Genomic DNA, 23,073 nt, shown 5'->3' on the forward strand with positions numbered 1-23,073 from the left:
TTCTGTACGCTCTGTCTGTCCAGTTTCTCTTTTTCTCTCTCTCTCTCTCCAATTCGTTTCGTCTCTTTTTTCGCAAAGCTTTTTTCTTCTCTCTTTTTTTATTTCCTTCCTTTTTTTTTCATTCACCACGCGTCATTCTCACAAAGCGTGTCGTTAGTACGACTTTTTTTCTGACGCCCACGGCAGTACGTCGAATTCACGTGTTGATAACACCAACGCGTTCTGACGTGAAAGGTGAGATGAAGAGCAAGAGAGAAAGAAATGGAGAGAGAGAGAGAGAGAGAGAGAGAGAGAGAGAGAGAGAAATTAATAATTGCATGAGATAATAAAATCAAAAATTTTGCCTGGATACTACGACAAATTAAACTACGATAACTCTTCATTTATATATAATATATTTTTTATCTTTTTACTTTTTCTTCTTCTTTTCTTCTTTTTTTGATTACTATGTATAAATATATCTAAATACATATACCTACATTTGTAAAAGACTCAGAAGGAAAACAGAAGGATGATAATCGAAACTGGCTTTATTTCAAAAGTCGCAATGTACCTTGACATTGTCGATTATTAAAAGTGACTTGAAAGAACGAACTGTTCTGATTCGATAACCCGCTAAATTCGACTCGATGTATTTGAATTTGAATCAGTTCTTACGAATAAAATTAAGACATAGCCTAACGGAAGGATCAATCACAGAATACTTATCGTCTTTTTTGCCGATAAATACACTTGTCGAAACAATGGATGACGATAAGCTGGCATTTATTAACCAGACATTTAATAAAATCGTTAGAAAAGATATAGATAAATAATATCGTGGAGCGTAGCCAAAGGAAAATAACTATGTATATGAAAAAGTTATAACCGAGGCCCATTCCAATTCTGATAGCACATAAGAACGAGAAAAATATTAGCGATAAAGCGTTCTTCTGGCACATATGAAACTAACGGCCGATAAATCACCACTCGGCAAGTGATATTTTCATTATTTTCACTACGACAACGTGCTCGGATAGAAGAGATTAACATCACTGTAACTTTCGTTTATGGTTATTCTATCGAACATTCAACTATGATATTTATATAACGATATAACGATAGATATAATAATAGAACTCGTTATTATATATACTTCAAATATACATAAATATAATATCTCTGATTAATTAGGGTGAGGTGATAAACGAAAATATGTTTTTCTATGAACAAAGAAACGACAATTTACGTTTATTATTCACACTGGTTAAATTTTATATTACACTCTCGTGCTACTTCTCTCGTCTACGTTCTATTTCTTACTGCCCGTTTCTCTCCCAAATCTTAACGGCTCGATTTGTAGGTAACAAAAGAATTTGTAGATAACAAAAGACAAAGAAAGGGTGGGTCATGAGACGCACGGCAAATCTACCTGAAGAAAGTATACTTTCTTTACATATATATATATATTTTTTTTAATATTAATTAAATATTTATAAAAATATTTTTAAATAATATTAAAATATTAAAAAAATTTATTTAAATATTATTTATATTTGTATTAATATTTATAATTATTCATTTGATATTAATAAATGAAAATATGATAAACATTGATTATTCTAATGTTTTTTTTTTGTTATTTTAGAGGAATCCTTCAACAAGATAGAAAGAATTACGAGGAAGCCATATTAAGCTACCAACGTGCTATTCATTTTAGACCTTCGTTGGCGCGTAAGTAATCAACTATCTTTATCATTGAAACTATGATAATTAATCCGATAGAAAATATCACCAATAAGAGAATCGTATCAAAATACAAATATAATTCTTAGTTTCTTTGCTTATCAATCGAAATGGACTTTCTGTTAAAGATTACTTGGATTATTTTAAAACAAAAAATCTACAAATCTTTATTAAAAGAATATTATATTAAGAATATTATTTAACACAAATGACTGAATAATATCGCAGAAATGTAATATGTTAAAGACAGATCCATTTAAAAATTTAGTTTATATTATTAAATATTAATTTATTGAAATTCTACGACCACATGAATTTAATGATTAAATTAATCACAACGACTCGATGAATGTATCGTAACTACCATTAACGATAATTACACTATACACGTTTCGAAATAAACACGGAGCCAACTTCAAAAGCTTATAATAAGGACTTTAAATTGGGAGGTGTTATCTTTGAAAGCACACTAACGAGATGTTTCGTCGTCGTAGCCATTGAAAAAGACAGATTAAAAGTTAATCACGTGATATCGTATAGAAAAAATTAATGCAGGATTTGTGTATGTGTATATGTATTGACGCATACATACATCCCTCAGTTCACAGTATTTTCTCCTAAGGGTTTTATATTACTATTGGAAATATCTGCCCTTAGGAACTCGTTGGACACTCGTTAAGAAGAATATAGATAAAAAACACATTGCTACCTTTGTCTGAGCTTAGGCATTTTTTAATCAAGCACGTAGCTCAATAATGTGTCTGACAATGCAATAAATAAATAGTGAAAATAGATGCCTAGGCACGACACAATGATCAGAACAAAAGGGACACATATGGGATAGTTTTAAAATTTAAATGAACCATCCTGACCCGTCTCCGATCAATTGGTACCTTTTCTTCCCTTTCTATGCTCTAATTGTACTTTAACTCCGCCCTTTCTATTTCCTTTTCTAATCTTATTACTATCCTAGATAGTAATCCTAGAAATTTCAAGAATGACAATAATTATAAGAAGAAAGCGATCGGTCAGTCAGTCAGTCAGTTTATCGTTGCGAGTAAAAAGCATTAAATCTGCATTATTTTCAATAAACCTTTCTTTCAATTATATTTCTCTCATACTCTTTCATATCCCACATTAATAAGTTATAAAAAAGAAGAAAAAAAAACAAAGAGAAAAACATAAAAGGAAAACAAAAATAGACACAACGATTTATGAAAATGATTTGTATAAAAACAACACGTAGATTTCTTTCACGAACGTGAAAAATATTACCGTCGGTCGAAATTAAACGACAGATGAATCTGTATGTTATCGATAAGGCGTTTTCTCGAGATACATTGAGAAAATAAACTTCACGACGTGCCTTCGTGGCTACGAAACTGGTAATGAGGCGGATAAAGAGGAATGGGAGAGGAAAGGGAGAGTATAAGGTAGTTGGAGAAAGCGGAAGTGAACATCGAAAGAATGCGACAGGAAATTGAATCGACGTACCTATATGGGTCAGAGCAGTGTTCTAATGGAAAGAGAATCGGCTTGTGACTTCTTAACGAGGCATTTTGTGCAGCAGCAAAGTCAGAGATAAAAATATATAGAATGGTAAAAAGAAAAAAAAAATAGTAAAAGGTAGATCTCGAAACGTGCTCGGGATGTTCGTGCGAGAAAAATAAAAAGAAAAAAAAAGAGAAGATAAAAAATGGCATGTACGACAGAATAATGCTAAAGACAAAGAAGAAGTAAAAGACGTCGATTTTGTTTCTCTCTCTTTCTCTTTTACTTTTTTTGTTTTTTTTTGTTTTTTATTTCTACGTTCTTTTTCTCCAATCTACGAATCCACACGTCGATTTACTCGAGATCAATGTTGGAAGCAGTTCGTTACCGAAGAAAAATTCAGAGACAGGGTCTTTTACAAGACAGACACAGCTTTCTTTTCTCTCTCTCTCTCTCTCTCTCTCTCTCTCTCTCTCTCTCTCTCTCACTCTCTCTCTTTCTGTCGTTTTTTCTGAAACAAGTGGAAAGTCTTGGTCATCGCATGACCGCCTCGAAGAGAAGAAAATCGAAAACTGCCGTCAAGAGCCATTGGAAATTTATGGACGGTATCGTATCTTGTCGTTTCCCTCTTGAACGTGTGCACACATGGGTCAAGTGGGTGGATCGGAAAATATTTCGACGAGATCCTCATACATACTCCATCTAACTTTCTCTCTCCCTCTCTCTTTTTCTCTCTCTCTCTTTTTCTCTCTCTCTCTTTCTCTCTCTTTCTCTCTCTTTCTCTCTCTCTTTCAGTCTAGAAGGTATTTTCTTCGCGAAAACGAATTTAATCTCGTTTTCCAAGCAAATAGACTACTACTCTTGAAAAACGATGCCGAAAGAGGGGAAAAAGGTTGAGGGAGAAAGGAAATTGATTGGATTGATTTTTCGTAAGTTGGCATTACGATTTAACAGTTTCGATGGTTTTAGTGTAATATACGTTTAGAAAAAAATTTCTTAAAGTACATTACAAATCTTTTTCAGATGCGAGATACGTAAATTGTTATAAACTTTCAATAAACCATATACGTTATAAATTACGTTTCGTAACAAAATGTTCTTTATTTAATACTTCCTATTTATTTCATTTCGCCAGAAGTTCTAAACATTAGAAAAATTAGGTGAACGTTTACTCATAATTCGTATCGTATCGTTTCGTACGAAAAAGAAACTTTTTTCTTTGTTACTGAATACAAAAATCGTATGCATGTTTTATACGTATTACTTATTAACGTTTAATATGTTCGAGACATAGTTTCTCTATTTTTGCTCGTAATTTTCTCGAATAGAATCGATAAATTCAATTATATGGAGCTATAACTCGAACAGTGAGAATTTGATTTTGATCGATTAACAGTCCGAAATTAGTCATATTATACAAATTTCTTGCATTTTCTTATAACTTATACATATATTTTTTTTTATTGTTATTTCTCACATTTCTTAGGGAAACGTTCGAAATGGGAACTTTCATCTCGAAATATCAAAAGTAAGGAGTAATTTCATATGACAAAATTTTCTTTTCGATAAATCTTTCGATATTCTTCGTAGCTAATCTAACAGATATACGTGAACACCTATAGATTATTTAATGGAATTGATTAACAATAGAAACATCGATTATTGCTATATATCATATATTTTTATATTTAAATTCTTCAAATTATCATAATATTAAAAACATTGAAAAGAGATTACAAGCGTCAAGGAATTAATGGCAGTCGACATTCACGAAGAAATATTCGAAGAACTCGACTTCAAACTCTGAGAATTTCTTCGTAAAGTTCATGGAGATTTGATTTCTCTACGAGGGCAATTTTCTTCGACATTCCGCACTTCACATCACGATCTCTCCGAAACGAGAATTTCTGGAACTTGGCGTTACAATGCTTCCGACAATTTTCCTTCTGAAGATAAAGAGAGAAAGAGAGCTCTCGGAGTGAGATATTAGGTTGATTTCTAAACAACCGCAATCGGCATGGTTTCTATTGTTGATGTTAATTTAAGACCATTTGACTTTCTTTCAATTAAAAAGATCTATGGAAGATCCATTCTAACTTTGTTCTGTCAACGATAACTTTAACAATGTCATATTTTTGAATTATTTAAAAAAAAATATTTATATATCAATCATTATTTCGTATTGTGAGAAAATTCATCTATTTTTCTTTTATATATTTCAATAAGCTTTGAGAGTAGATAAAGAAACAAATGGTACTTCAAAAAGCCTGTAATTATAATATCTACCTTAATTCGTGCTCGGTTAGTAAAATATGTTTCAATTGTCCTTTTTCGAAATAATGTGAAATTTAAAAAGGCAAAGGGAGAGAAAAAGACAAAATGGAAATGAAAAATGTCGATAATCTTGTATAATAATTTTTACGTTTATTACCCAAAATAAACGAATATGATTCTTCTTTTAACTGTGAAACAGCACTTCAAAAACGAATCGACAGTCATGTCGCAATTATAATATATCTATTATTACTGCTACCGATTTAAGTTTTAAAGAGAAAATTAACGTTTAAGAATATTAAAATCTTTTTCCTTTTTCATGAATTAGATGAAGTTAAACGAGTTTGTATAGAAAGAAAACTGAAGATCGTACGAATTTTCGATCGTCAATGTCTGTAATTTTCAAATATTCCAAAATAAAACGAAATTATGAATAATCCTTAATTATCTTACCAAATGATCTCAGACATTATTAAAAAGCGATATTAAGTTTTTAGAATAGAATTAATGTAATAATATATGTAATTATAAGATGATATATAAGGTAATTATAAAGTATTCTTTCTATATTTAAAAAAATTACAAACTATTAACATGATGTTTGTATCATCGGAATTCTTAAAGTTCTTAAAGTTCTATTATTCATACAGTATAATTACTATCTAGTAACATGATTAATAAAGTAAATAAATACATAAACATACAATTTAATAGTAGCAGAATGACTTCTATACAGAAAGTCTGATATGTTTTGTGATATCACGAAACGAAATCCTCCTATTTCAGCTCAGCGATAATTTAGGAGAGTATATGTGAAGAGATTTTCCATTAAAAGCATTAAAAGTTGATATGAAAAGTTTAAACAGACTGTTAATCAGATCTGTGATCTGAAAAGAATGTGTAGAAAAAAACATTTGCTGTAATTTCCAAAAAAATTTTACATTCTTAAGCTGTATTTATATTTTTGTATTAATAAATTTTTTAAATATAGAAAAGACTTTACGCTTATTCTATATATAAGTTGATATGAAAATCTATGATATAACTAAATTTTATACTATGTAATAAAGTACATTACATTGAAATTTAATTTTTAATCCGTTTTTAATAAAATGTATATATATATATATATATATATATATATATATATATATATATATATATGATGTGAGACAATAAAAAAAGTAAAAAAAATAAAAAGATTGAATTTATCACTTATTTTAGTAAAACAAAACAATAATCTATAATTATTAATCACTTAGACCACTTTTATAATTTGTTATTCAATTATTAATAAAGTTAAAAAAAAAAGAGAGAAAGGTAGTAAAAATGAATCTATCATTGTAAATATTCATAAGCATTCGACTGACTTAAAGAGATCTAAATCAATGCTCAATAAGAAAGAAGGATTTTGCAATAAAGAATGTACGCCGTAAAAATTTGGAAGTCAAGAAGGTCAGCAAATATAAGAGATATAAAAATCTCTTTCCATCTCTTTCTTCCTTGTCTACGTTAGCATAATACTGGTACACGAGCATTTTGCCAGGGGTTGCAAATTTTATACTTTTACAAAAGGGGCACTTCCACTCCTCTTATCGTAATACGCCATTGTGAATGCAGAGAGAAGGTGTCCTCGTAATGGCATATAGTTTAATATCTGAAAGAAACCTTAATTTCACGTTAAGGTGCTGGACAAGAGATAAAACACGCTCTCTGATTCTATTAAAAAGATCACCTGCGAAAGACTATGATTTACATCGCGAAATTACATAATGCCAAAAGTAAGATAGATAGATGGATAAATGGATAGATAGATAGATAGATAGATAAAGAGAGATAGAGAGAAAGATAGAGATTGAGAGAGTGAGAGAGAGAGAGAGAGAGAGAGAGAGAGAGAGTGAGAGAGAGAGAAAGAGGAAGGGAGAGAGAAAGGGAGGGAAGAAGAAAGAGAAAGAGAGAGACATTTATGTTCGTGCTCTATCTATCAATGAGGTGAATTTGTGAAAAGTTATATCGGAATATTCTCCTATGTCGGTTGATCATTTAAACTTCTCAACGACTTTTCGAGTATCGAAGAAAAGGAGAAAATACTTTAATGTAAGAAATAAGAGCAACGTGTTCTTGGACTTCGGATAGCACGTCACGTATGATGTATTAATTTTCTGAGATCATTAATATCGAGGCTAATGGTCTCTCTTGTTAGTCTCTCGAAGAATGAAAAGTGAAATAGTAGAAAAATAATGTTCAACGCGTTATAACTTTACGATAACTTATTTTTATTATTATTATTATTATTATTATTATTATTATTATTGTCATTATTATTATTATTTTGTTTTTCCTTTTGAACGCATCGAAATAAACAATGTTATTAATGTATATTTTTAATCAATGATCAAGCATACCGATAATACGTAGTAACGATACAGAACATTTCACCAGAAACTGTGCCGTGAAGCATTATTAAATAAATATTAAAAGCGACATGTTTATCTGAATGCTTCGCGTTTTCCGATCGCATTTGAACAAATTTCTGCATTTAATCGTACAATTATTTGCATCTATTTTTATTGTATAGAAAGTATCTAATGAGAAATTTTGCCTACTGAAATTGTGCCTACTGAAAATGCAAGTATACAAAAGATATATACAAAAGATATATATATATATATATATATATATATATATATATATATATCTTTTGTGTATCAAAACATGAAAATAACCAAACAAAACACGAAAGATATTACTTTCTATAGAATTGACGAAGATCAAATTAATTTATCAGATAATTTTATTTTTTACAAAGTTTCTTAAAAGATATGATAAAGATTATGCGTAATAGAAATAAAACGCGAAATAAAGAATGGGCTGAGCGAAAGTTGAAAATTTACGAGAAGAATCAACTAATTTCTTGGGGAAGAATGTCGGAAGTCCATCGTTACGCAATGCCAACATGTTGAAATGAGACCCATGTAGACGTAAAGGGTGGATATTTTATGTTGACTTTTCTTTACTAAGAGTGAGAGTACAGTATGTGTGTGTGTGTGTGTGTGAGAGAGAGAGAGAAAGAGAGAGAAACGGAATGAGAGATAGAGAGATAGAGAAAGAGAGAAATAGAAGTTCTAGTAGACTAGAGCAGTAGCAGCAGCAACAGTAGCAGCACAAGTGGCCGTCAGGACGTCTGTTTGCTCCTTCGTTGTCTTATTTCTCTCTCTCTTTCTCTCTCTCTCTCGTAACGTCGGTTGCTTTAATTAAGTCGCTTGTCGCTTAAGTCTGTCTCAAGGTGCTCTATGCGGATGCGCATAGGCGAAAGGTGGGCCGCGTTTAGTGCCCGAGACGAGAGCTACGAAAATGTCTGGAAAGTTTCTTCGTGCCAGGAAAGGGATATTCCGTTTGCTCGAGGCGTTTCCCGGTAGTGCAGTGTGCCTCCTCCACTAGCGAGTGGACTCTTCTTAATCCTTAACACATATTTCCTACTAAAAACTAGATAATTATATATATATATATATGCATGCGTGTTTATCTGTAAAGAAAATTTATTATTTTTACGAATTAATATAAAACGTTGAATTTTATCATATCGCATCTCGATATATTAGATCTTATTTTTTATTTAATGAATGAATATGTGAATGAATTGATTTAATAATTCATTTTCTTATGGTTTGATAATGTAACATTGTTTGAAATAATATCTGGTATGGGGTTCTTTAAATAAGGTTGCTGTTATTTGGTAAAAAAAAATTAATTTTAATTATTAGGAAGAGTTCATAATATTTATGGGAATGAAAATAATAGGATATAAATAAAGGATCTTTAAATATTGTATTACAATGTTCTAACTTTGATACTTTTATATTTTTTTGGAATGATTTCTCAACGAAATTTTGTTCGTTGGCAAATTAAAAGAAGAAAAATGTCTGTTTATTCGTATAACATCAGTAAAAGTTTACATTGAATTTCGAAGTAGTGCATTTAAGAGCGCAAAAAAATATATATACAATGGACGTAAAACTAGAAAGCAATATTGTTTTATTTGAATACGTTCTGCACATGTTTTGCTTCGTGATATTTTTTTACTAACTTTTTACGTAATGTCGAATCGAGAGATACAACGTTACTTCGAAATTGAGAGGGAAAATGGATGAAATTTCCTATCGTATCTAGAGAAAGATAAATCACATTTTCAATTAATTAAAATGAATGAATCAACGTCTTCAAAATGTTCATTAAAAATGAAAAAAAAAGAAAGAAAAAAGAAAGAAAAAAGAAAAAATTTCTTTTAGTTTAACGAACCTTACGCATGACCTCGCAATTTGCATTTCCATTAGAAACGAATCGGTCACCATCTTATCCTTATTCCTCGATATTCTCAGCGATATTTGCAAATCAAATATTTAATTTCTCATAATTTAGATGACTTTCGTATAAGATCTCTTTTAATTATGACGGAGAAGAATTCAAAGGCGTTAATAATGAAATTTAGTCTAAGAATTATTAAACGAAATTCATCGACATTCGAATTATAACCAATTTTATCAATTTAAAAAACAACAAACAAAACCCCACTGATCTCGCATTTATGCTGCGACGTATAAATTAAATTATATCACGACGGCAGTACATTTTCGATAATACAAATATCGTAAACTTTAACTGATAAAAATAACAGCAACGAATATATGTATAAATGCGTGTGTCTATTAACGTGTATAATTAAAAAAAAAAAAAAAATAAATAAATAAAATAAAATAAAATTATAAATAAATAAATAAAAAAAGAACGGTGTACTTAACTAACGACAACACCAACGGAGATATTTCGAAATTTAGTTAGAACTCGCAATGCAACACGATCAAACGTGGACGCTCAACGCGACTTGGAATTATTTATCCCCCAACATTAATTATTACCGCTCGCTACGTTATTCGGTGCTCGTGCAATTGAAATTGTTTCATAATTGAATGGACATCGGTGTTAATCCTCGAGAAAGTTCCACGTTAAACTCGCATTATCAGATGTATGTAGCACGTAAAACAGATGTACGTAGTATGTACGTGCGTCGTTTATCTTATCGTACTCTATCTTACGATTTCTCAAATCTATAAAAGCATGTAATATACAGAGTATCACCAATGAAGAGTTTTTCTTTAAATAAATATAACATTGGAAATGATCGTTCGATGAATGAAAACAGATATTCGTTGTCTTTTTTTTTCAAACTTTATTCCATTTTCTTCAAGATCATCTAAAGATCAAAACGTTTATATCATCGAATTGGACATTTTACAAGCTATAAGGATGATAATTAAATTATGAAGAAAATTATATTGAAAAGAGATTTTGGATTAATTACAATCAAAGTTCTTTTTTTTAATTAAACAATTTCTTTCTTTGATAATTTTTCGCGTCATTAATAACTACGAGAATATTTTCGTGTGCTCGACTTAGACAAAATAACTTCTTTATGTACTCTCTCTCTTTCTCTCTCTCTCTCTCTCTCTCTCTCTCTATATATATATATATATATATATATAGAGATATATATATATATATATATATATATGTATATATATAGAGAGAGAGAGAAAGAGAATCAAAGGGAGGAAAGTACGCGTAGGAACGAAGTGCGAGCATATATAGCCAACGGTCAGTCGGCAACCATCCACAAATTGGCGGCCGATCGAGCCACTAATTACTCGGACCTGGTCGTGTTTTAAAAGCCGTACGATTACGAACGATTTACGATTTTCCTTCACTTTTTGGAAAGACTGCCAACTCTTTCGAGGATTCGACTCTTCGATACACGTTTTTCAACAGAGAGTTTGAAAAAAAAATCGAGGACTTAACGTAAAACATTCTTGATGTTTTCCAATTTGTATTTTCTTAATCGAACGTAAAATTCTTTGACTTTTTTTGATTCATTTTACAAGTATATATATATAAGTATTATCGTATACTACAATAATTTTGCAATTTTCCTTAATCGGATATTCTAATCTCGTTATACATTTTTTTTTGTTTTGTTTTCTCACTATATTTTACGATATTTTACGATCGATCGACGTAAATATTTGATACTTGTATACATATGTAAAGTGTTATATCGATTAAAGAATATAATGTACTTATATTTACATGCAACATCTACTTTCAATAGTATCATTAACAATATATACAAGCACGTTATTACACACGTAGAAATAATGTTTTATATCTGCGCTTATATGCAATATCTGATTTTAATAACTACATCATTAACAATATATAATTATATATGTATAATCGCATATATACATGTGTATATACAGATGATAACATTGTATATCATTGCGGTAGATTTTATTATGAAAGGAAAATAAAAGGAAAGATAATAAACCGATAATAAAAATTAGGAGATTAGAAAGTGTACCTTTCTCAAAGAATCCAGTAAACGACAGATCAAAAGTTAAAAAGTAGCTTGTAGAACTATGTCGATCAGTGATAAAAAGAGCAAAGCGATTACAGTATTGCATTTGGCAGTAAAATATATCGCCATCGGTCTATCGTAGTCTCTCTCTCTCTCTTTCTCTCTCTCTCTCTTTCTCTCTCTCTCTTTCTTTCTCATTCACTCTTTCTCTCTCTCTCTTTCTCTTTCTCTTTCTCATTCTCCCTCTCTCCCTTTTTCTTCGTACTCTATATAATCGTTCCAAGTGTTCAAAGCAATGAGTCAGGTGATGACTCTCAATATAATAGAGGTTACCATACGTATTTATGTATATACATACATATGATCGATAGAAAGGATAGGGAGAATCGCAATAATAGAAGGGACTGTTCGAAAGAGACAGAACATAGAGTAGGTTGAGGTTATTGAGGAATGGAAGAAGTATGAGCAGATGGAAACTGCTGTTTCATCTCCAACTCCGCCAACTTGGCAAGACCATCGCTCTGTTTGCTCCCTAATTACGAAAGAGAGAGAATAAGACACGAGAGAAGACAGAGAAAGACAGAGGGAGAGAAAGAGAACAACGAAACGAGTAATTTCAACTCTGCCCCTTCCGCAGAATTAAGATTCCATCGCAGAGTCGAGTTTTGTGTGTGCCTCCAATTTTCTGGTTAACCTAACTCGACCTTAAATCCTTCGCTTGATCGAGTCACTTCGTAAACGAACTGCACGATCGGTAGAATATTCTAATTCGGACTAAGTCCATCTTTTTCTTCTCTTTCTCTTCTTCTGTTATCCTCCGCAAATATATATGTATGTTAGAGAAATCCTAAGATATATTATTTTCTTCCTTTTTCATTTTGTTTTTCGAGCATGTCATCATTTTGAGCATGCAAAATTTTATTTTTTATTAAGAAATTTATGATGAATATTAAGTACATAAGTATCGATCATGCTAATCGAGCATATTTGATTAGTAAATGAAATTTAGGAAATTATTCGAATGGTGAATTAAGGAAAATCTTATTTCTACAATATCTCTATTTAAAGTTAAACAATTTAGACTGCTTTGTTCCATCGGCTTGAAAAAAGTCCGATAGTAAAGTTATAATTATTTAAATTTAATTGTATTTAAATTTAATATTTCTAGCTATTGCTACAGTTTATTATAGCTATATATAAAGCTTGTATAAAAACATATATTTATAGCTATATACATAAATACATAGATACAAGAAATATGTGTTGACGAATCGCTGGTAAAATACCAAACCCAAATATAGAAATACTATGGACGTGAAAACCCTTTCGCATGTTATTCTCTCCCTTGTTTTTATTTTTACGTCTACCGTCATCTCCTCCTCTTTAATATTTATTCCAACCAGCACTTTAATTAGCGCCTTTCAATCCATGCCCGAAACGAACAAATAAACTCGAAAAAAAGGCAACTTCAATATTTACGAGGATGCATCCATTGTTAGCTCCGCTGTTAGCTACGTTATTACTAATACTTCGATATATATTTCTATGAACTGCACAAGGTACTTCATGCTCTTCTTCCTTTTTAATTTTTCTTTTTCTATCTGCAAACAACTGATTTCAATTGAACAAGCCATTGTAATAAAGTAATATTTATCTACTACTACTGCTACTACTTCTACTACTACTATTTATTTATATATATTTGTTAAATATTCTCATAAATAATCGAATTCCGGAGCATAAATTTAGATATTCGACGAATTTATTCCATGTTTATTCAAACGTAAATAAATATCGTGATCTCTAACGCGATTTTTAATCTAGATTGACCATCCATGTGGAGTAAACGAAGAATATAAAAAGGGAAAATACATGAGTGTTTTATTTATGTGCCGACTATATAAATGGAATATTTTAAAAATAATCATGTCAAGAGTCCTTATTTTGTTTCTTTTAAAATATTTTTAGCACAAAGTATAAAAGAATATCGTAATAAAGACACCTACGTAATATTTTATTATAAATATATACCGAAACGGAAAATGAAATGAGTATTTACTATTAGAACTCGCTACTAGAAAAAAAAAAAGATTAACGGAAGATCTTCGCAATTTCATAGAACTAGAGATGTAATTTCGTAAAGAATTAATTACAACATTAAAGTATAAACCAATCAAAACGAAGTATTTTCAAAGCAAAGATTATTGTTTATTACTATTACTTAAAATAAGAAAATGAATATGATGAAGGAAAAATTATGGAATTTTCACTTTTTCCTTACGTCCGATCTGTTGAAAAAAAGAGAGAGAAAGAGAGAAATAGAAATGGAAAGAGAGAAAGAGAGAAGGAGAGAGAGAGAGAAAGAGAGAGAGAGAGAGAGAGAGAAAGAGAGGGAGAGAGAGAGAGAAAGAGAGGGAGAGAGAGAGAGAAAGAGAGGGAGAGAGAGAGAAAGAGAGGGAGAGAGAGAGAAATCTCTCGAGTTTCCTCGATCCCTCGTCATTAGCCTCTCCGGTGGGTCCAGCTACGCAATTTTCAAACTCCGACGTGCAAGACCACGAGATGTAATCGTATTACAAGATCACCAACGTCATCGACTAGTAGCACGCGCGCATACACGCAGGCGCACTGGTGGTTGGTTCTATACATACATATTTCATGTATACATACAAAATATACACAACATGTAGAACTCGCAACTAAATTTCAACACAACTTAGCCGCGGCATCGTGCATCACTATCCAACGAGTGACTGTACGGAGGTTGCTACTCTAATTCCATAGAGTATCCCGAGAGACCGCGGCGAGGAAAATGGATTGCCTGACTCACGGCTCGTTCCTTATTCAAAATAATGCGAAGCATAGGTAGCGACTCCCCTTACTACTCTTTTAACCCCACAAATTCATGAACCGGGAATGATACGATGAGAGAAAGAGAAAGATAAAGAAAGAGGGACTAGGTCTAAGTAGAAAATTGCCATTCCTACTCGTTTCAGTTTCGCCTTAACAGGGACTTTTTGTTAATTAAAGTCAGGAAAGTGTGCTGGTAGTAGTAGTACTGATGGTGATGCCGAGAAGGGTGTACTCGAAGGGGACGGAAACTGTGAAACGTGTCTAGAAAGTTCACTGAACGAATGGCAAGCGACGTACACTGAATGAAAAAGACGAAGGAAGAGTGAGAGAGAGAGAGAGAGAGAGAAAGAAATCTCGGACTTTACCAAACAACACCCTGCGATCTTACGAACGCCTTTCTAATACTCTTCGATGCGCTACAGATTGAAAGGGATAATGGCGAGCTCTCCTCGGAAAGTGTACTTTCGAAGTTCTCGACTAATCTCTCTCGCCTTAGCTCCGCCAATTTCTTCCCTTAGTTTAGCGAGATTTTCCAAATTACCGAGGAGATCTTCTTAATTAAGCTTATACGTTACTCTTTATGGACGAATTACGTATTCGAAAATTCCAATGAAGGGATATTGAAACTCAGACTCAGAAGAAATCTTTCTTCTTTTTTTTTCTTCGATCAAACGGGTCGATTTCTATCGATATCGATTTTCTAACATTTCTATGACATTTATTGATCAATGAATTCACAAGATCATCGGTCTCTTATGACACACAAAACTTTCCCATATAGCAGACTTTTTTCATCGATGATTCTATCTCTGTCTAGTCGATAAGGTCGCGATCCTCTCTATTTGTTTGCAAGATGAATCGATCGTGAAGGTAAATCTCCGCAAAGTCCGAAAGTGGCGATAAGTAAAACGTCGAGTCGAGCTCTTACGAAAGAATTTAAATCGATTCTCTCTCTCTCTCTCTCTCTCTCTCTCTCTCTCTCTCTGTTTTTCTTTCTCTATTCGTTCAATTTCTCACGAATCTACTTCTCGCCTCGTACTTTATCATTCGAATTCTTTCTGATTTAAAAATTACACGAAATAGAAGTTGGTATGACTTTGTATTTAATCGTTATACGAATATTAATAAGGATAAATCTTTTCCAATCGTATGAAGTTTACGATGGAAAACTTCTTATTTGAATATACAATGAATATATTTATATATTTCGTTTTAATAAATAAATTTTTTTACTTTAATTAATAAATAAATTTAATTTTTTAATTTTTATAATTTAGATCGATATAGCGAAAAAAACGAAAAATGTTATTTCTCGCTTTTATAATTCCTGATATTGATATTCATTACATATAAAAAAACATGTAAAAAAATAATTATTCGGTAAAACATAGTCTTTTTTTTATAAATAATTTATTTTTTCAAAGCATAAAGATTTCTTATTTTTCTTTTTCTTTTTAATTCTAACAAAGCGTAACATTCAATCTAGAAAACGAGATCTTGAATCGGATTTATCGGGAAGATGTAGAAACCGATGCCCTTGTCGTAGCTGACAATCCTTATCGTTTATCTTTGCAGAAGCTTACGTGAATCTGGGAGCCGCCCTTCTCTCGGTAGGACGAGGTACCGAGGCAGCTGCGGTTTTACGTGCCGGTGCATCCCTGGACGGTTCCGGTCTCAAGGACAAAAGGACTCATGAGGCAGCTAGGGTGCAAGCACTCCTTCAATTAGGAGCGCTCTATGCCGATCAGGGTAGATTACAGAGAGCCCTGTCTGCGTATAGAGAAGCTCTACACGCCTTACCGGATCACTATCCACCTCAGGTTAGTACGTCTTCTTCTTCGTTACTCCATTAAAGGCTTGGGATTGTTACGAATGACGGCGGAACTATAGGCATTCCGTAGAGAAGCGAATTCCCTTATTCTCAGCAGGAGATATCACCCTTCTAAAATAGTTATATGTGCTCTGTCGTGCTTACGTTTACCTGTTTCTCTCTCTCTCTCTCTCTCTCTCTCTCTCTCTCTCTCTCTCTCTCTCTCTTTCTCACTCCCTCTCTTCCTCTCTCTATTATTTACTCTATATGTATTATTGTACACGTTAATACGCATTTACAAAGGTCTATGTAAACGAATATCGATCAGAGCTTCTCAACCTTTCCCGAATAAAACTATAATATCGTAATCACATTATGATACATTAGTGATCATATCTTCTTTAATTGATCGAATTTTATTATGTCTTTGATTATCCTTCCGTTTCTATAATTAGGTTTCCTCTATTATTCCTGATTCTAAATTCATGTAGATTTTTAACTAAATACTTTAATTACAAATGTCATTATTTATAAATAACTTCCATTCTGAAAAAATCGACAAAATCGTATCTTCAATATCTAAAGAGACTACTGATAAATATTTGATATTTTTTGTCGTAAGTAGAATTTGAAAATTAATACACATAGTAAGGAAAATTTGAACGAATGGAGATGATTAACTCTCACTATAATGTAAGAAATTTCATAGTAAGTTAGGAAGAAATCTATGCGATGTCGGATGCCGTTGAGAATCACTGTCCCCAAAAACAGTTAGAGAGTAAAAGCTGTAATTATTATATGATTACAACGTCTGTTATAAGATAAAGTTAATTACGCTTCGTCGATGTAAGACAGCGTTGTTACTGTACTGTCGTCGAAAGTAAGAGAATTCTAAACTCGAAACTCGAACTGTTATTACAAACTTGTATCGTCAACAGTCTTCGTCGTCGTCGTCTTCATATGGCCTATGCGCCATGTTGAAAGCGCGGTTAAGAGCGGTTTGAAAATTTTTCCTCGGAAAACTTTTTTCCACGAATAAAAACGCAAACGGGAAGAGATTCAACGGATTAAATATCGACGGCGTGAGCTGCCGGAAGTTTTACATAGAAACCCCGGCGTAAAAGAGAAAGATAGAGAGAAAGGGGTTGGGTGAGTGAGTGTGTGCGTGTGAGAAAAACTATTTCTAGAATAGTTGTATTATGCGAGCGCTTGTAGCACCAGGTAAACTCCGAGTAACATAGTTAAGCCCCGAGTTCCGACACGCGCACGAGCTACGATCATTGTAATTCGCTTCGCGAACGCTCGAAAAATCGTTCCGTGGAATATATTTTCTATATTCTTCGCGAATAAGAAATATCATTTACCGCATCGATTATCATGAAGATAACCCTCAAATCGATTTCATTCATTTAACAAAACCTCTGTAACATTTCCTAATTTTCTATAATTTATAAATAAAAACTTCTTGTTAAATCTGCAGAAAAAGCAGAAAAAAAATGGGAAGAAATCGATTTTCTAAAAGGCTTTATCGTGTTTTATTAATACTTCGATTTCGATGTCCATTAGAAAGAAGAAAGACATCTCATATTCTCTTCCTATTTTCTTCCATAGCAAAGACTTAATTGCTCTGCTAAAGAATTCTTCGAAACTCGTTTCTCCTAAAGAATCCTATAAGCGATGACACTCGATCATCGTTTTCACGTCGTCGACAGACTTCGTCTCCTTTCCCTTTCCCTCTCTTTCTTTTTGTTTTCTTCTCTTCTTCTCTTTTTTTCTTCTTGTCTTCGTCGTCGTCGTCGTCGTCGTCGTCGTCGTCGTCATCGTTGTCGTTGTCTTCGTCGTCGTTATTGTCGAGATAGCCACATACGAAAAACAAAAAGAAGACCACCAAACATCGATATTTCCATGCCACCAAACACACGTAGGCAGTAACGTATTCTCAGTGACCGTTGAAGCGTAACTTTTACTCGTCTCGGCAAAATCGCTGTAACACGTTCCTTTCTCATACCCTTTCCCTCTCTCTTTCTCTCACTTTCTCTCTCTCTCTCTCTCTCTCTTTCTTTCTTTTCTCTTTCTCTCTCTAACGTCTTTACGCATTTTCTGTCCCTTTTCTCAGTTTCACCGATTCTAACTTGTTCAATGGCACCCAGACGAAACTTCCAGCAAATTTCTCTCTCTCTCTCTCTCTCTCTCTCTCTCTCTCTCTCACTCTCTCAACATAGGTACATCCAGAAACAGCAGCTTCCTTTTTCATTTTTGCAATTCACGTCGAACTTTTTGGACGCGTGGATGTGAAGCGACAAGGACGAGAGAAAAAGAGAAAGAGAGAGAGAAAGAGAGAGAGAGAGAGAGAGAAAGAGAGAGAGAGAAAGAGAGAGAGAGAGAGAGAGAAAGCACAGAGGTCTTCGAACTCACAGCATCGGACGGAGAAAAGTGAAGTTTGCATTTTTACGAGATCTCTACCGATCTTCTCTCTCTCTCTCTCTCTCTCTCTCTCTCTCTCTCTCTCTCTCTCCCTCTCTTTCTCTCTTCTTCTCGCGCTCTTTCCTTCTTCTTTTTGTCCTACTTCTTCCTTCTATATCTTTATATATCTCGCTCGCTCTTACGATGATACTTCGAGGTACGTTTTGTTCGGTGCATCGTCCTGGAATTCCTGCCCGACAATTTATACGAAAAGTATTTTTCGCCTTTCCGTCTCTCTCTCTCTTTTTCCCTACCTATGGAAATATATGTATATAACGGGTGTGTATAACGGGTGGCAGAAGAAATACGCTCGGCCTGACTCTTTGAGAAAATATACCAGCAGACAGTATGAAATGCGGTCGAGATAATAAAGGCCTTCCACTCCATAGTGCTCCGCAACACGAGTCTGTTATACTTTTTATGTTTCATAAGTGGGACGATCCGAATGCTTCGCATTTTTGTTAAACTGATTGCGAGATGTTACAAAGGATTATGATGCGCGAGATTTTCGTTGTGTTAAGTTACGTTTATATTTAGATAACTACAATATACCGTAATGAATATACCACAATATACAGTAATGAAAGGATAAGACTAGAATTGCACATTTTCTTTTTTCTTTTTTTCTAGAACGATGGCGGAGTTTCAAAGTATATATGGTTTTTGTTTTTGCGAAATTAGTAATGAAATGATTAATGATAAAATCTATTTGTCAAATTAACGTTATCGTAGAAATGTTAAAAATTGATAAAAAATATTCTAATCGTTTCATTTTATCTATTTTAATATTATTCTTATAGGATTTTTAAATATAATGAAAATTCAATCATCTATATGATAAAATAGATATAGATATTCGTAGCAATTAGATAGAATCAATTCGTTTGAATTTCATTCGATCTGAAAATGACATTATCGTAAAAACATTGAAAATTAATGGAACGATTTTCTAAATACTTCTTTCTCCCTTTCTCGACAGCTTGGTGAGTTTTAAATTTCATGAAAATTTAAACGTATATCTATACCTAAAAAAAAGTCGTCAAGTACAAGTGAAGCAATTGAATTTCACTCGATCAAAAACTTTGATCTTATCGTAAAAAAAAACATAAAAAACATTGAAAATTAATAAAAAAAATGTTCTATTGGTCTCTCTTGCTTTTTCTTTTAATGACTTCGATATTAATCGTCGATGAGTTCTAAATTTCGTGAAAGTTCAAATGTATCTATATAACTATGTAAGTCCCCAAGTTCGACCAAAGTAATTCGTTTCAATTTCATTTGATTGAAAACGACGCCGCTAATACCTGCGGTTACTTTGCGTGCACTTTGAAAACTCGACAAATCAGTGTTCACAAATCACGTACTTATGGAATCGAACCGTAAATCAGTCTACTCGGAATGTGCCTCCTCCTCGTAAATCTCCTCTGATAAATTAGCAACCGCGTATGAACCAAGAAGTAGTCCAGAAGTAATAGTAGCAGTAATAGTAGTAACAGTAGTAGTAACGGTAGTAGTAGTAGTAATAGTAGTAGTAGTATAAGTAGTACGGAGAGATCGGGAACTTAATCGATTAGATTGATTAAACGCTGCGACGGAATATTCACTTGGAAAATCTGCGACGATAGAATTTCTCGATTTCGTAGTCGAACATTATGCAAGTTAGAAACGGACTATGATACGATTCGTGAAACTATATTTTATATTTCCAAGATATGTATATATATATATATATATATATATATATATATATATATATGTACGTACAAATATACGATCAAAATTATGGATCAACCTATCTTACTTACGAGACTTATAATTTCTTTTACTATCGAGAAAAGTTTTCACCAATATTCCTATAAAATGATATTTCAAGTAAAGCAAGGATTATTGTATTTTTCTGATGGATTTTTCGAAAGTCTTCCAATAACCAGCTCGTGTTTCAAGGAAATTAAAATGGAATACTCTATCACTTTTCCCCTTTCTCTTCATTCATTCACGTATATTAAACGTTTGAATCAATTTGAAAAGAAAGAAAAGTAATATTATTGATCAATTTACAAAGAAATACTTAATGTTAAACAAAAAAATATTATTACAATATCCTCTGTTATATTTATTTAACGTTAACTATAATTCTCATGTAAAAACTTTCATCAGCGTTTTAATTTTTGGTAAAAAGTGTAATGAGAAGACAAAAATTTTTTTTCTTTACCTTCTGCCTTTATTTTGTTAATTTTAAATATATATGCACACATATGGAGAGACTTATTTTAAATAAATCGCCTATAAAATCGTAGAAAAACTTTGAAAAATAAATAAAAATTCTTTTTACGCATGTAGATTTTCCAACGAAAAAAGCATGGGACGATTTCGTATGCGATTCCGTGAATCTTTGTCATTTCGTAATAAATACGAACTAATTCGTGCAACCACGAAATGATATTCTCGTGAGTATTTACTTGATGAGAACGATGGGTGGATCCATGTTGTAGAGATGACTGAATATCGACCGAGCCTTTTCTGGTTAAAAAAGCAAAACGAAAAAAGAAAGAGTGAGATAAAAAGAAAAAGAGAGAGAGAGAGAGAGATGAGGTGGTGGATATTCAGAATAAAAAAAAAATGAAAGAAAGGTGCACGAGCGTAGTTGCTAGTATCTATTATACGTCATGCACTCGTAATTATGCATCTCTCTTGTTGAGCTCATAAAAAATTCATGGGTGGTAATAGTTGTATTGGTGGTAGAGTCACGATATCTATACACTGTTTTTATATATATATACATATATATAAATTATAATTTTATATATATATATAATACGTATATTTAAACTTTCTTATGTATTATATAGCACTCGATGAATCTTGAATATCTCTCTTTCTCTCTCTCTCTTATTTATCCCTTCGTTTATAATTAACAATAATGATACTTCCATTGTTTGGAATAGTTTCGATGAGACGTACTGTGTATATATACTCTTATTTTTTTAGGTCAAAGTCATATTGTAGAGTTTTATTTTTCTTCCTATCGTGTACACCGATCGTTATGTGTTGCATTAAAACAACATAACTTACGAATTTTGGTGGCACGGAAAATATATTGGAATTTGTAAGCGATTCAATATATAGGTATTAAGTTAGCCAATAAGTAATGACGAAATTTTTAGTAAAAAATACAGATGAAAATTTAATAAAATGTACTTGGTCAATCCTTTGAATGTATATATAAACGTACACACATGTGTGCATATTTGCATATGTATACAAATATTGAGTAACAATATGGCATTGACGAATTTTTGCATGAAAAATTATTAATCTAGTTAAAAATCTATTGAACAATAGGATCATCGAATATACGAAACGAAGTTGACTAATATTATAAACAATATTCAAAATTGATTTCAGTGAATGAGAAAGTGATAAACACAAAATTTGAGCTTTTCGATTCTTGTTCCTTTTCCTTTTTTATTTGACATTAATTATGACGAAAATAATTCGTGGCTTTACCGCTATGGAGAAGCGGCAATCGAGGCAAAGTTTCGAGAAAAGATTATGAATATTCTTTCGGATGAAGCAAAAAAAAATAATGAAAAAGAAAAAGAAAAAAGAAGAATCATTGATGGGAAACTTTTCCTAATCAGTTAACACTTCGATCGAAATAGTAGATATCGATAGAATTCTGCACGGTTCACCCAGTTTTCAGATTTAAGTATCAAAAAAAGAAAAAAAGAAAAGAAAAGAAGTACGATAGAAAAACATAACTCTGTTATAACTCATTATAATCTTAAATCCATAAATCGATGAAAGATCAAAAAATTGCTTGGGAAGATTATTTATTATTTGTGAATTTCTCGTTAATGAGAGGTAAAATGAGCAAAACGTTAAAATTAAAACATTAAATTACATAAGAATATTAAAATACTAAATTATATAAAAAAAATTAAAAATATTAAATATATTAAATTTTTCGGATATTCTGGATGATAGAACAAAGGAACTTTCATGACAGATATTTCAAGTTATTACATATATAATATCGTCGTATTCT

At 32.1% G+C, this 23,073-nt stretch overlaps 1 protein-coding gene across 2 annotated transcripts in view; it reads left to right on the plus strand.

The window, feature by feature from the left end:
• Positions 1 to 23,073, plus strand: part of LOC124421909 (protein O-mannosyl-transferase TMTC2) — a 239,902-nt gene that overhangs the window by 193,760 nt on the left and 23,069 nt on the right. For both annotated transcript variants that reach the window (XM_046957607.1, XM_046957606.1), the window contains exons 7-8: positions 1,628 to 1,713; positions 16,328 to 16,572. In XM_046957607.1, the coding sequence (XP_046813563.1) occupies positions 1,628 to 1,713; positions 16,328 to 16,572 (331 nt within the window). The remainder of the gene's footprint in view (positions 1 to 1,627; positions 1,714 to 16,327; positions 16,573 to 23,073) is intronic.

This window comes from Vespa crabro, chromosome 2 (assembly GCF_910589235.1).
Source record: "Vespa crabro chromosome 2, iyVesCrab1.2, whole genome shotgun sequence".
Lineage (NCBI taxonomy): Eukaryota > Metazoa > Arthropoda > Insecta > Hymenoptera > Vespidae > Vespa > Vespa crabro.